At 43.2% G+C, this 15,000-nt stretch overlaps 1 protein-coding gene across 1 annotated transcript in view; it reads right to left on the minus strand.

Moving 5' to 3' along the window:
• Positions 1 to 15,000, minus strand: part of chrnb2 (cholinergic receptor, nicotinic, beta 2) — a 21,730-nt gene that overhangs the window by 1,516 nt on the left and 5,214 nt on the right. The window contains exons 2-6 of the mRNA XM_056381287.1: positions 10,762 to 10,907; positions 7,594 to 7,638; positions 5,736 to 5,845; positions 2,609 to 3,737; positions 1 to 1,061 (exon numbers count right to left, since the gene is read on the minus strand). The exon at positions 1 to 1,061 is cut by the window's left edge and continues 1,516 nt beyond it. Coding sequence (XP_056237262.1) covers positions 909 to 1,061; positions 2,609 to 3,737; positions 5,736 to 5,845; positions 7,594 to 7,638; positions 10,762 to 10,907 — 1,583 coding nt within the window. The 3' untranslated portion in view covers positions 1 to 908. The remainder of the gene's footprint in view (positions 1,062 to 2,608; positions 3,738 to 5,735; positions 5,846 to 7,593; positions 7,639 to 10,761; positions 10,908 to 15,000) is intronic.

A 15,000-nucleotide genomic window follows, 5' to 3' on the forward strand; every position in this document is an offset into this window, starting at 1 on the left:
GACTCTCAAAGCAAAAAACTGTCCATGCATAATCTATTACTTTCCCCCTTTGACTTTCATCTAACAATGCGTCCTGGCTCTTTCTTTACTATAAGTATACCCTCTATGTATTTTCCTTCACAATCTGTTGCTTGTACACATATTGTGTTAGTGTGCGCGTCACAGGCTGTGTAGTACAGTTTATATCACATTCTTGTTAAATCTAGACAATCATACAACACATCGTAGCCTCTCTATCAGCAACAGACCCTTGCATGAGCTAACACAGAGAAATCTTAATAATATATACTCAATGCTATACTGTGGTAAGCTGCTATGCTATGATAAAATATACTGAATCAGTTCACTGATGTGGTGGTTTTCTGAAAAAAACTAAAATGAATGTATAAGAACCTTGACATGAACCTCCCTTCCCTTTCTGATTACCTCTGACTGACATCAGTCAATATTGTGAATGAGTAATGTCATAGTTGAAGGCGGGCATGTCATGTGTCAATTAAGCAGTCAGCGGCAGGCGGAGAGGAGTCGATTGGCTGGCGTAAGGTTCGACAAGGAGTAAATCATAGCATCCTCGTTCCCTGACTGGCTGAAGAGGAGAACAGGGAGGGTCGTTTCCACCAGAAAGGGGAGGTCAGTCCTTTAAATATCTGGACAAAAAAACGCAGGTAAGAGTATGATGGTGTTTTCCTTTTTCTTCATACAAGAAAAACAGTTGTTCGTTGCAAAAAACGTTACTAGAAAGGTAATGGGTGTGATTGCTGATCAGTTCCAGTTCTGGTTCCAGTTCCATAGACACAATAAAACCCAGACCCGCCCCCCCCCCCCCAAACTCTGGCTCTTGTCCTGCTGTGCTGTTTGGTCGAGGGGGAGCTGTCTGTCAGCGTGTTCGTGGCCGGGGGAGGGGACGGTCAGCCTGGCGAGCTGGTGATGGTCTTGGCTGTGTAATTCTGAAAGAGCGGCTGCAGGAACATGCCCATCGTGCCGAACACGCACACAAACACAAAGATCCACAGGAAGAGGCGGTCGATCACCATGGCAACATACTTCCAGTCCTCGCTCACCTGTGGATGGGGATGGGACAAAAGGGGTATGGGATGGGGTGAAGAGAAAAAAATTAAGGTAAGCAGAATCACGTTCTCCCACGTTCTCCCTCCATCTACCTCTCTGCCTCTGACTATGCAGAGGGTTAATGGAGGTGAGGGGTTAATGTGAGCAGAGACTTCTTCTGCCACAAAGCGCTGATGAGGTCTGGCACGAGTCAAGGAGGAGGAGAAGGACATGGGGGACAAGAGAGAGTGATGGAGGGCAGAGAGACGGAGGGTGTGCTGACACTGTAACCCCAGTGATGATGACTTGGGGAGGAGGAGGAGGGGGGCGGAGGCGGGTGGAGGACTGAGGCAGGAGAGGGAGGATATTAAAGCTGTCGGCATGGCGACGGGGTGGTAACTATGGCGATGATGGACAGAATTACAGAGGATTGTTAATTCCCGTGTCAGTTTCTTTCATTCCAGAAGAGACGCCTGGTCTCCTAAGATGCCTTGAAGAAAAGCGATAAATAATGCCACCCTCACCCCGCTGTCTCGGCTCCTCCATTCCAGCGCTTTTTCCTCTTGTACGCCTTCTCTGTGCACACGTCACACCGCTGCTATAATTACATGTCTGTGTTGAATATTCACAGGGCTATGATTGCATCACCAGATCCGTCTCCTTTGCTTGTGCTCTGGTGTACTCGACCCCCCCCCCTGCATAAGTTTCAGATGGCACAGCTAGACGTCACGGCTGTCCAGCTCTCTCATGACTATAACATGATATGGTACTGAGAGGACAGATCTGTGCTGCTCAGAATGCTTTTTATGACTACTAACATATTCCCACAAAAGAAGCTGATTTATGGTATGATGTTATCCACACATAGACAAGATAATATTTTAGTTTAATATGGAGAAGAGCCTGAGCGACACGTTGGCAGGCTGGTATTATCACCTAATCTGTTTGTCTCAGATATATTGGTATTGAGGTGTACGATGGTAAGAAATTGAAGGATTTACTGGCGGCATTACCAGCATGTACATTTCACTTTATCTTTGTGTTTTGTGTTTAACTCTAACAAATCATCTATTCATGTGTTTTATGTTTTTAGTTATTTAAACCTCCTGCAGCTGGAAATTATACAGATGAGAGCTGTGAGGCCATAAAACCAAAAACAATGAGCTTAAACAGAGCTTTTTGGCTAAAGGTTGCTAAAAAAAAGAAAAGTAGAGCTATAGAGCTGAGGGAAACTGCAGAGTCAGGTGACAGTTCTCTGTGGGTTTATGATTGTAACCATTGTTAATACAAAAAAAGTTATAGCTACTTTAGAAAATTAAAATACTGTCATCTCAGAAAATAGTTTATTATCCTACTATAAATTATCTTTACCTATGTTTTTATGTTATTTCCTTACTTACTTAAAAAGAATATCGGCCGATATATTGTTTCTCTTTCCAAGTATCAATATCACTGTCATCCCAAAAAGTCTAGTGTTGGTCGGGCTCTGATGAGGAGCAACAGAGATTATTATAGTCATGTTGTAAAATGTATTAATGAGTAAATATACAGTAAAACTCACGCTTTGATCGTCATCCTCACTCTTCATGTGGTTGGCGATGAAGCGTACTCCTTCCACAGCCTCCTCGAAGCCCGGACAGGCTTGAGCCAGCAGAGCCTGAGTCAGAGCAGGACCTCCTGCTGCTTGCTGCCCCCTTGGCAGGTTTCCTGAGCCCCCTTCCCGGCCCTCCCTCACCCTGTTCAGACCATCCATGGATCCACCTCCTGCACCTCCCAGATCCCCTCCAAACTGTTTAACAGATGCTCGGTTCACATAGCAGGTACAAGGGTCACTGTCCTCTTTGCCGAAAACCCCTGTGGAGGTTCCCCCTCCGTTCCCGCCAGCGCCACCCAGCCCGAGACCCACCATCAAGGCCCCTGCTTCCCCGCTGCGCCCACCCTCTTTCTGCTCCTGGGCCCTCCTTCTTTGGCGCAGCCGCTGGCGCTCGCAGCTGTTCCTAGGCTGGCGCATAAAGAGCAGGGCAGGGAGCTTGTTGAGGAACACCAGTTTAACCCAAGGGGGCATAGTGTGTGTGGTGGGCGAGCGGTGGTGCACGTTGAGCACACACACACTGGTGACGATAGAGAAGGTGACTAGGACCATAGTGAACATCAGGTACTTCCCCACCAGAGGGACGTCCAGTGAAGTGGGTGGTACAATCTTGGAGATCAGCAGCAGGAACACAGTGAGGGCCAGGAGCACTGAGATGCAGAGCGTCATCTTCTCTCCGCAGTCTGAGGGCAGGTAGAAGACCAGGATGGCCAGCGAGGTGATGAGAACACACGGGATGATAAGATTGATGGTGTAGAAAAGAGGCTTCCTGCGGATGATAAAGTCATACGTTATGTCCACGTAGGTGGGGTCAGCTGGGTTCTCGTTTCGTCTGCCTGGCAGGGCGATGATGTCCCACTCCCCGCTGGGCGTGAAGTCATCCATACTGGCCACGTCCGCACGGAGCACCAGATCGATCTCGGTGCGGTCGTAGGTCCAGGAGCGGAAGCGCAGCGTGCAGTTCTGCTGGTCAAAGGGGAAGTGCTTGACCTCGATCTTACAGGCTGACTTGTAGATGGCCGGTGGCAACCAGAAGATGCTGCCATCGTAGGAGACCACCGCATTAGAGTAGAACGACACCTCGTACACCCCATCGGCACTGAGAGACAAGGTGACAGAGACAGAGAGGAAGACGAGACGGACAAAAATAGAAGAGTCAGACATAAACAGAACCCTTTATGTGGTGATTTTATTATTTAACAATTTTGTAAACATAAATTATAATGAGAGGCCACATTTCCCCTGAGTCTTATGAACTGTGGGACATGACGCATCTCATTATGCAATACACATTCATTACAGAGCTCTAGGACACACACACACACACACACACACACACACACACACACACGCACAAAAACAGAGATAGAGAGGTTACGATGTTGAGACTCTGAGGTGTCTCTGGGCAGCGGGGTCTCACACACACTTGTTTATACAAACATAAGGAACAAGGAAGCAGGATCAAATGAACACACAGTCTAGACAGGAAACAGCTCACAGGTCGGACTGGGTCAAGCCAAACAGCTCAAATTAGCCACTTTGATCAGAAGTCCAATGACAACATTAAAGCTGTGGATTGAATTTCCATTAAACTCGAGATTTTGGCAAGGGAACTAATTAATTATGGCTAATGGTGTAGGATATGACACATCATTTCTGACTGTATTTACAGAACTGACCCACCTACTCAAGTACATTCTTAAGCGCTTTCCTGCAAATTTAGTTACAAAATCAAATTGAGACTCGAGTGCCGCCATACACAGAGATAATCCTCCAGTTTAAGTAACTGACAGTAGTTGGAAGCAATGGAGAAGACTTGGAGGAGCTCGTCGGCCTGGGGTACGTGGGATTAACAGGATCATTTTATCCAGAGTGTGGTGGGTCAGGGATCTTTTAATCTTTAGTAAAGTAAGGACTGAGGCAGGGAAAGAGGAGAAGGCCAGACAGATCACTGTACTCTGATGAGCTGATTTACATACAGTAGGCTGACACTCAGTTTCCATTACATTAAGACACACTTAACTTCTCAGACACACAAGCAACTTTTAATTACAAACCAACAGATCAAGTTTCTGTTTTGAATGTGAAGATTTTTGTGTTATATAACTCATCACAGTCGAACAAAATTCCCTGCATTGTACATATAATTATTTTTATGATTATTTTGTTTTGCATATATGTAATTTTGCAAACATTTACCATATGGTTGATTTCAACCATATCATCCAGACTGATCCTCAAGTCTCAGCCCCAAAATACTAGTTCATCATCTGCTATTTTAAGTTAATTTGATTAATCACAGATTTTGTCTGGGAATTTGCACCACTTCAATACAACTTCGACTCAGGTGGGTCCTGCATTATGACTTCATCTTCATCTAGTCCCTGTGTCAAAATATAGTTTTAAGACTTTAATTAAAAATGAGATTTATAGTTTATGCAGTTCTCCCATGCTGCATATTCCTATGGAAATTGGTGTTTAATTAATTTACCACAAAGTATGGGAATTGGTTTCCGAGTTACTGCGTGCACTGTACCTAATGGGAACTTGAAGGTAACAGGGTGCATACACAATGTACAAAGGGTGTACGCGCTGTAGACAAGGCTTGCAGGTGGCAGACTCAAAACTTACAGATTTATATTTTAGTTTGGAGTTATGCAAATATTTAGAGAAAAAAAGAGTAGTTTGTGTTTGTATGTGTAAATCTGTCTGTATCTACTACTGCATTTGCATATCTGTACTGTACATGTTTATGCGATAACTTTGAGGTGTCTCCTGAGAGTTGGAGATAGTGTGTAATAAAGTAGCATGAGTGGTATGAGCAGATTTCAGTGGATATATTCAGTCCTGTCTGGTTTCATTCATGTTCTTATCCAAAGTGACTCGGAGTGGTGGCAGCTGCATCACAGCAACAGGGAGTTAGCTTTAAACTATTATCAGTTTAATATGAGAATCCTACAGTACGTGCTTTTGTTGTGCAAGTGTATGAGCATGCACGCCTCCCAGAGCCTGTGTGTGTGTGTGTGTGTGTGTGTGTGTGTGTGTGTCTCCTGGGAGCGCTCTGAAGAGAGGACAGAAGGGTGAGTGAGTGACTCACTTGTTGTAGAGCACCACGTCAGGCAGCCAGATGTGTTTTGAGGGCAGCCTGACCTTCATCATTCCATCAAACTCCTCAGGGACCCAAGTCAGACGATAGTCCTGCCACTCCTGAGGGCCAATAAAAAACACAGTGCTTAGTCACTCATCGGCCAATCACATAGCAGCAAGAAAAGACATCTTGTGAGGAGCAGAGAGGAGAAAGTCTCTCTCTCCATCTTTTCGTCTGGTCGCCAGTCAGTCGGTGGTCAATACAACGCATCAGAGGCCACGTAAGCCTGGGGAACATCCTGTGCTGTCTGTCCTCCCTACGCTTACATCATACTTTTAACTTTAAGCCAAAGAGAGAGAGAGAGAGAGAGAGAGAGAGAGAGAGAGAGAGAGAGAGAGAGAGAGAGATAGAGATAGAAAAGAGCTCACATCAACCCTGACCCCAAATGGTCTTTTAAACACACCCAGCCACAAACCAATCAGCATGATTAAAATGGCATCTACAGTAAGGCTGTATGGTATGTCCCCTGTGTAACCTTGTGTAAAAGACCAGCATTATCTTGTTCTGTATGTTGTGGGTCAGTCGTAGCCAATGCCACACCGCAGCCTGTGTGACCTGTAACAGCAGCCCTGTCTGGCTCTTTTACATTACAGCCATGTTGGAGCTGTAAAGCCCATGCTAGGTCGTCTGCAGTAACTGTGATGCATTATGGTCATTACAGTTTGTCTTGGCTCAGGACAGCTGTCCTTGGCTCCCCTGCTTACAGACGGCCAGGAATCCATACAGCACTGATGGCCATGCTATGCTCCGTTACATGTCATAAATCCTACCTTGCTCAGGTGCAAGTGTATGAGCATGTGTGTGTGTGTGTGCATGTGTGCAAACAAGATGGAAAAAAGCATGAAGCTATACACAATCTAATAAATAAATAATAAATAAATAATAAATAATGGTGACACAGGAGGCTGTTTAGGGAACTCTAAGCGTTTCATTTATAGATCTAAATTTACATCCAACTTGAACATTTGCCTGTGTTATCTGCTCCAACACCTGCCCCCAAAAGCAGGCACATATGTTGCTGATGTGTGTGGGTGGATGCATTTGTATACCTTGTGTGTGTAAATGCGTGCACCTACATGTTAAAGGCCTCAGCTGTAAGCATTACAAAGAGCCAGCCATGTACAAGAGGGTCACAGCTCAGTCAGAGTCGCATTATTCCCCGGTTTCACAGGGTGAGGTAATGATAAATCACAAAATCAGCAGAGAAATAGGGGCTCCAGACTTTGTGCAATGCGCTTGTGTTATCATCAGTTATCTGTGCTTTGGATGTAAAAAAAGAACAAGCCTTGATTCTTGCCCATAAATTTCAACTCACTTCTCATATTTCTCCTGTCAGATTTTGTTTTTTCGAGGCCGTGCATGGTTTGATGTCTCTCTCACTGTCTGACACTTTACCAGTCATCTCACATCTAAGAGCCGCTGCTTCACATGAGGAGTAAGGGGGAAGGATTAGAGTCTACCAGCCACAGAACCAGTGAAACGTGGAATGCAGAGATGCATCTTTCCCCTCCACTAACTGGACCACTGCTCATATGCTATGGTCTACTAGTATGATAACACTATGGTATTATTCAGTGGCTGTTTTTTTTCTATGCACTGTGACTACCATTCAAGTCCCTAGTGGTTTGTGAGTCACTTCCACTGACCTGGATGTCACACTGTGGAATCTGAGGCAAAACCATCTAAAATTAAATCTTTTAGTCACTGTTTGGTCTGTATTTCAACAATCTTTCCGTGTGTGGCAGGATGTTTACTACAATATGTTGAGACGGGATGGCAAGATGAGGAAAAGAGTGAGAAGTCTCACCTGTGTTAGCCAGACGTTAGTGGTCATCACCTGCTCTCTTTCATGCTGCAGAGGAAGAAGACATTACAAACTGTGACTGAAGGGGCACCTCAGTGATTCATTACTGCACTTCCAACATCTGAGTGACAGATTTTTTTAAAACAAAATTGCATAACATGGAGGCAGCGAGGCCGGGATATCCTGACTTTGGGTCCCTATAGGCTGAGTCGTGCTTCAAAAACAATGGATCCTACGCTTTGTAATATGCAACTTGATAGCATCATTCATTAAACCCTTCCTGCTTTGTTAATGCAAATGTCTTTCAAACTCCATGTCCCAGTTTGTAACACTGGCAAAAAAAACTGAAGTCTTCAAGCTCAAGCCAAGATAACCCTGATTATGTCATCAGGATCAATTTCTCAGACTTTAGAAAGCTCCTCCAGAGCCACAGAAGACATTATTCAACTGTTTTCAACAGCTGAGTCGTACTCAGCATAATGAGTAAACTGAATTTTATGTGTAAAATCACTGAATTGGCACCTTAAGGTTATGATATGTAACTTTTCCACATTAAAATGTCTAAAAATTATTAGACCTATGTTATATATTTTTTGAGTTGTGCACTACATTATCATATCAAATCAAATGGATCTTAAGTCATCAGAGAAAAGAGCCAGGCAAATGTTAGGCAGCTCAGCTCCCAGCTGCTGGAGATGCCCTGTCCTATGTCCACAGAAGAGCGTCAGCAAATCACTGATTTTTACAGTGAAACTGCTTAATTCTTTTAGTGGTTTTAATCCCCTGGCCCGTTTGTCATGGAGAGGAGGAAACCTCTGTGGATCATTTGGCTGTCGGTAAAAACCTGCTGAATGTCTGGTTCATTAGTTAGTGAAGAAACAAAGTTAATAAATCTTAGTTTCTAGCTATTCACTGTCTGCTGACGTGTTGGTGAATCACTGATTTTTAAAGTTGTTTTGGGGCATTTTTGCCTTTAATTGGATAGCTACAGTGGGAGAAATGGGAAAGTCAGGGAGAGAGTGAGGGGGTGACATGGAGACCAAGTGTAGGAGTAGAAACCTGGCTGCTAAGGGTAGGAACAAGCCTTTGTAGAGCGGACTCTACCAGGTGAGCTGCTGGGGCGCCTTGATGTTAGTCATTTTTTTTTAAAGTGCAACTACTTTATGGGTGTGTCTATCGGTTTGGATAATCAGTATGGATAATTGGGCTGCCGGTAAAGTCCTCCAGAATGTCTGGTTCATAAGTTATCAGAGAAACAATCAAAACAAAGGTTAGCTGTAATCTCAGCTCCCAGCGCTTCCCTGAGGTCTCATGTCCGCGGACAGCGATAGTGAAACACTGACTTTAAGGGCGTTTTCACACCTAAGGTTCGTTTGCTCTGGTCCGATTCAGCTGATGAGTTTGTAAACTTGTAGCACTTTCCCCCTCGTTCCGTTTGCTTTCACACAGAGAAAAAATTCAAGCGACCGAAAATGCATCATTGCAAACCACGTGAGAACATTAATTCCGCTTATTGGTCAGATTGTCTGGCACCGGAAGAAGGTTACGGCAACCGTCTAGTTCAAAACTAATAGTTCACCTGCTAGTGGCGTCGGGTCGAGTTCAGAACTCTTCCACACCAAAAACGAACCGCTCCAGAATTTGTTTGGGACCGGACCGAAACCACCTTCTCGGGAAGAGTCTCGGTGCGATTGTTTTGGTCCTCACCTGCAATTACTGTTTTCACACCTGTCCAAACGAATCGCACCAAGGGGGCAAACGAACCGAGAAAAGCGCAGGTATGAAAACACCCTGAATGTGAATCTGCTTTATACCGTGTTTTTAACGGTTATAATCACCGGGTCTGATTGATTTCCTGAACGACTGACACTGAAGGAATCCAAAGCTTACAGTAATGGTGGTGAAGCATGATGGTTTTTACTAATGTACTTCTAAGGATCATTTTACTGGTGGTTTTACCCTCAATCTGCAGCTTGTTTGCAGCTAAGTACATTTTCTCAAGTGCTATACTCACATACAGATCTGAGGTACTTGTTCTTTACTTGAGTATTTTATTTGTATGCAACTTTTCTTCTTTTAGTCCACAACATTACAGAGAGAAATATTGCACTTTTTACTCCCTTACATTTCTCTGATAAGGGAACCTGCTGTTTACTTTGCAGATTTTAATCATCTGTAGCCTAATGAGCTCATAAACATTGCATTGCGTCATTAAAACCACTCAACAGAATACAAAATTAATAGAATTAGCTCTACCACAGCTAGCTACGACATTAAAATGCTGCTTACACATTACTGCATAAATAATGATCATCCAAGTACAATATATAACAGTGTGACACTGGAGCCCATTATGGATGAATAGTGAGCACTTTAAAATTTTATACATTAAAGACACGTTCCAATAATACTTATATGGTTTTATTTAATCAATATTTTGAACGCAGCGGAGACTTTTTTAGTTACTGCTGCAAGGGATTGAACTGGTTGGTAGCACTAAGTGGCATGACTGTGTCAGCCAATCCCATTTTAAACATTTCACCTTGTTGTTTGTTGTATTACAGTGATTTTGTATTTGAGTATGGAGTTATAATTGTTGGTAGTGGAGGGACTTGTCTCTCCCAGGATTAATATATTGAATGGTGGAGATAAGTGATTCTCTTTTGTTGCCATGATGGAAAGTAGACAGGGGTGTTGTGCCAAATTGGGGTGTATTTACACAGTGCTAGTGATGATTTAGTGATTTTATTGGTTTTCCACCCGGATGTTAGAGCTGAGGAGTTTGTGTTGGTCTTGGACTAATTCAGTTACTTGATTGATTGATTGGTAGGAGGGGAAGCTCTCCTACTTGAGGTGGTTTTACATTGATTTTGTTCTCATTCTAGCCATGGTTTATTGTAGTTGCCAATAATTAGGGGAGAAAGCATTTTTAAATTTTGGTTTGAATACTTTTTTTTTATGTTGTTCTTATTTCTTTCACCACAGTTTTCTTTTTGCAATCTTTTTCAAAATGCTCTGAATTGGTTTCCATGACACTTGGTGAACAGATCAGGTGTGATTATGGTTTATGTATAATCAAAATAAAATGATGGGTATCATACTGAATCGTCCTCTTGGTGCGAAAGGTGCGCACAGATTCAAACACACACTCCCAGACATGTGCACACTCACCACACTGATGAGTTGGGCCAACGACACCATCAGCTGCACAGTAACCAGCTCGGAGCCATTAGTCGCAGGACGGATCAGTTTGTTGTAGTGGGCTGGGTTTAGGAGATGCTCCACCAGCCGCTCCTCTGTGTCTGCCCCGAGGCCGCCTGTAATGAGAACACATTATCATCATCATCATCTGCCTCTATCTGGAGTTGCAGCCATCTGTGTCTCTCTTGGCATCAGTTAAAAAGAATTTTATTATATCAGATAGGCCTATACTGTACAAGCATGCAGGAGCAGGACATCAGCGACGCTATTGACTTTCTCTGTTTTGCCGCTGCCCTCACTCCCAGCTTTGAGAGCTGCATGGCTATCCATGTGTATTGAGAATGCAAAGCCTTTGAACCATGGCATTGCTCATCACTGCCGGCTGGAGCACGTCAGCACAGCTCGATACACACTTCATACAAGATCTGACATCATAAGAGTGAGTCAACCAGTCTGAACATCTCTATTGCTATCCTCTCCGTCTCTATCGCGCTCTTCGTGCCTCCGCTCTGTCTCTATCTATTCTCCTCTGCCGTGTTGCACTTCCCCCCAGCTGCCAGTCTTTTGTAGCTTTGGGTTATTTTCACTCCATCTCTCACTTCCCTTCCCCTGCCTCTTCTCCCCCGTACCATCCCTCCCTCCCTCCTGTCCGCCGTCACTCCATCTGTAGCCGACTGTAGTTGTATCTGTGTAAGTGGTCGAGTTTGGGCAGAGCTGTCACAACACCACACGCAGGAGGGGAGGCGTGTGACTGAGAGACACGATGCATAGAAAAAAAAACAATTGCTCTGCACCTCTTCCACCTCCTCCTTTCCTGCTCTTCATCCCCTGCCACTCTGGCATCTGTTTGCTCCTGTGCTGCATCTTTTCCCTCTCACAACTCCCTCACACTTTCCCACTGATGATAAACACCGGCTGCTTACTGTTAACTTGGTACCAGTGCTGTCATCTTCTAACCTGCTATTTGAGAGGCTGTTAGCAGTGCAAGAAAAACAAATGTTTAAAAGTTGATGTAGGTGAAATCCACGCACAGTTGTTACATTTTTTATTTTTTTAAAGTGGAAATTAAAAAAACTGCAAACCACTGATGCTGTTTTTTTTCACCATTTTACTGAAGCTGAATTTGTTTCTGAGCTCCTCTCTGATGCGCTAAGTCCCCCCCACCCCCCTTCCCTGGAGCGCTGCTGTGTTCACTGAACAGGAATGATAGCCTCTGTCTCTGGATCAATGAAGACTCTCTTCATTCCTGTAAACTCAACACGTAATTCCTCCCCATCTTTTTTTTTTTTAATCTCCTGCTCTTTCCTGTCTCATTTTCTTTTACACTTTCCGTTTTCCGAGCCGGTCCATATTTCCTTCTCCCGCCCCTGACTGCCTCTCTCTTCACTGTTATCTCCATCTCCCTGCTGCTGACAGCCACTGTCCATTTATTGCCCCTTTCCCTCGCTTATCCAACATCATCAATACATGGCCTGTCAGCGCATGTGTGCAGTCCGGTTGTTTATTGTCCACAAGCTCCGGCTAGCGTTTTTAGGTCTGTATGTTCATGTTGTCTTTTTGTGTGCACATATTCATGAGGGAAATAAGCATCACTGTCTGTGTCGGAGCCATATGAGTAATGTTTATTATTCCCAGAAGCACAATGCAATAACCCTGTCGGATGAGACAGGAAGCTAATACAATTCCCTTAAATAATGATGAAGCAGAAAACATCAATTTTTTTGTCAGCCATGCTCATAATGTAAATGGTAGTTTCATGCCTACACTAACTAGACGACAATTTATACAAAGTGATATTCAGTTCAAATACTCGGCCTTCTTTGTAAACACAACCTGTGAGCGGAGTGCTCTCACGATATCTCACATTATATTTGTATCAAGCATTTTGACGTACCCGTGCCCTTGAATGCATGAAAAAAAGGAGATTTAATGCAGGGTCTCCGCTCCAAAGCTCGCCACACTGACCCCAGCATCTCAACCAAACAGGTGAAGGCTGATTCACGTTGATATCATATCTGTTGAGCATGAGGAGTAATTCAGTGGTTTTTCACTCGAGATGACTAAGCCCATCTTTTACAAGGAGCCAGCGTAAAGTTCGAGGCCAAACTGATGAAGTTGAATAAATGCAAAGGAACTCCTGTGTACAATTGTGTCAAAACTGCGATTCGGGATAATTATTCTACTGCGCTCTGCCTGTTTTTCTTTGACCTTAGCAGAATATGTCAAAAACAGTTTCAACAGGCCAAGAAACAAGTGTCTTTTCTGTAGATCTGGCAGATATATTTATATCCACTCACTGAATCTTTGTATTTTTCTTTATTTTTAGTTCTACTAAAATATTTGCACGGGCTCAGTATGAAAGTCTTGACTAATATTTTACAGCACTGAGACAAATTGGAAATCCAGACAGAAAGCTGCAGTCTATTCTGGTTTTCCTTATCTCGAGAAACAAGGCTGCAAAAATACCCACGCTCTCCGCTCTGATCGCTGCACAAACATGTTAACTTGGCTGCTCATCTGCAACGCTTATTAACGCCTCTAAACAAAGACCGATCGCTCTCTTTCTCCGTCTCCACATACGACGCTCTGTCACGCTAAAGGCCGAGCTGAGTGGTTGTAATGTTGCTGGTAGCTCAGGTTGTATTCTGGTTGTTTTCCAGTGCAAATATTGCAAACTTAATGTGACACTATGAATATTTCAGCAGGGCTCCCCATTAGACCCTGGAGCCAGGGAAGTTACACACCACCACACACATGCAAACACACTGACACAGCACAGGAAGAGATGAGATGGTAGCCATGTTTACTGTTCGATTGCTTCACATCTACATCTGTTTCTCTTTCCTTCCTTAGAGCATTCAATCTAAGCGTGTTGATAGATCTCAGATAGTATGTATTGTACGTCTTAGTCCTGATTTTGGAGAAATCTATATTTGCAGCAGCTTGTTTGATCATATCGAATGATCAACTGCTCAATTTTACAGCATCTGTTGTTGGTAGTTTACGACGCGAATTAAGAGGCCAGAGTCCACACACGCTGTAGAGACAAATGTGGAGAAAATGAGGGCGAAGCGCGAGCTAAATTGAATTATCCCGCTAAGACTATTACAGTGATGATCTCTATTTATACAGCTCGTTCAAATGAGAAAAGGTTGGAGGGAAAGTAGGATCGCTCTCTGCTCTCCTCTCAGTGCTCTATACTAAAGAGGCTTTTTGGCTGTAGCTGGGAGCTTTTATGCTGAAATATTCTTCAATCAATAATGGAGAGATCCATTGATCTACTGGCAACACCCAATTGGCTCTGTAGTGCCCATAGAACTGAGATATTAATATTGATCCTCCATCCAGCCGCAATATCACATTACTCCAAAAAAAAAAAAGACAAAGCCATCCCACTGTAGACTAACTGAGGGCAGAAGCTTTACTGTTGCCAAACTGAACAAACGTCCATGTTGAGAAAAGTGTGGCCAGCTGAGACTGTGCTATTGTTATAACTAATAATGATGAGAAGATACAGTTTATATTTTACGACAATGTCATGTCTTATCGGGCATCTTCTTTTTCTATGTATGTATTTCTGTTCTTATATGCAACACCATAATTTGAATACTAATATTAATGAATTCATAAAGATCTTTTATAGAAGCAAATATTGCAGAGATGCATGAAAAACATAATGTAACTGATGAATACATAAAGAAATGATATAAGAAACAGCACAAGATTAAAAGTTTGCGAAATTAAAACTATGGCATATAAATAAATAAAATGTGTAATGTGTAAGATGTGAGAGAAGAAGCATTTGCTGATTCCTCCAGCATAGTGGTTTACAGCCTGAAACTTAATATTACAGCTGAAATTATAAGATGAGTAATTGATTAGTTGATCAACAGAACACTACTTATGTAACGTTATTTTTCAAAAGCAATGTGGAATATTCACTGGTTCCAGCTTATAAAACGATGTTGTAACCTGAATATCTTTGTGGTTTGGACTGTTTGGACAGCACTTTGAGCTTTGGGAAGGTGCAATGAGCATTTTTCTCTATTATATGACTATAGGCTGACTAATCAATAATGGAAAATAATCAATAGTTGCAGCACTTTTAATTATTATAATAAAGATTCAAGATAAAAGTTTTAGATTGAGCTTCATACTTACTGTTCTTCATACAAACAAGCCATAATCGCTTAAACTGTGGGAGGCCCA

Source organism: Seriola aureovittata, chromosome 7 (genome assembly GCF_021018895.1).
Source record: "Seriola aureovittata isolate HTS-2021-v1 ecotype China chromosome 7, ASM2101889v1, whole genome shotgun sequence".
Taxonomy (NCBI): domain Eukaryota; kingdom Metazoa; phylum Chordata; class Actinopteri; order Carangiformes; family Carangidae; genus Seriola; species Seriola aureovittata.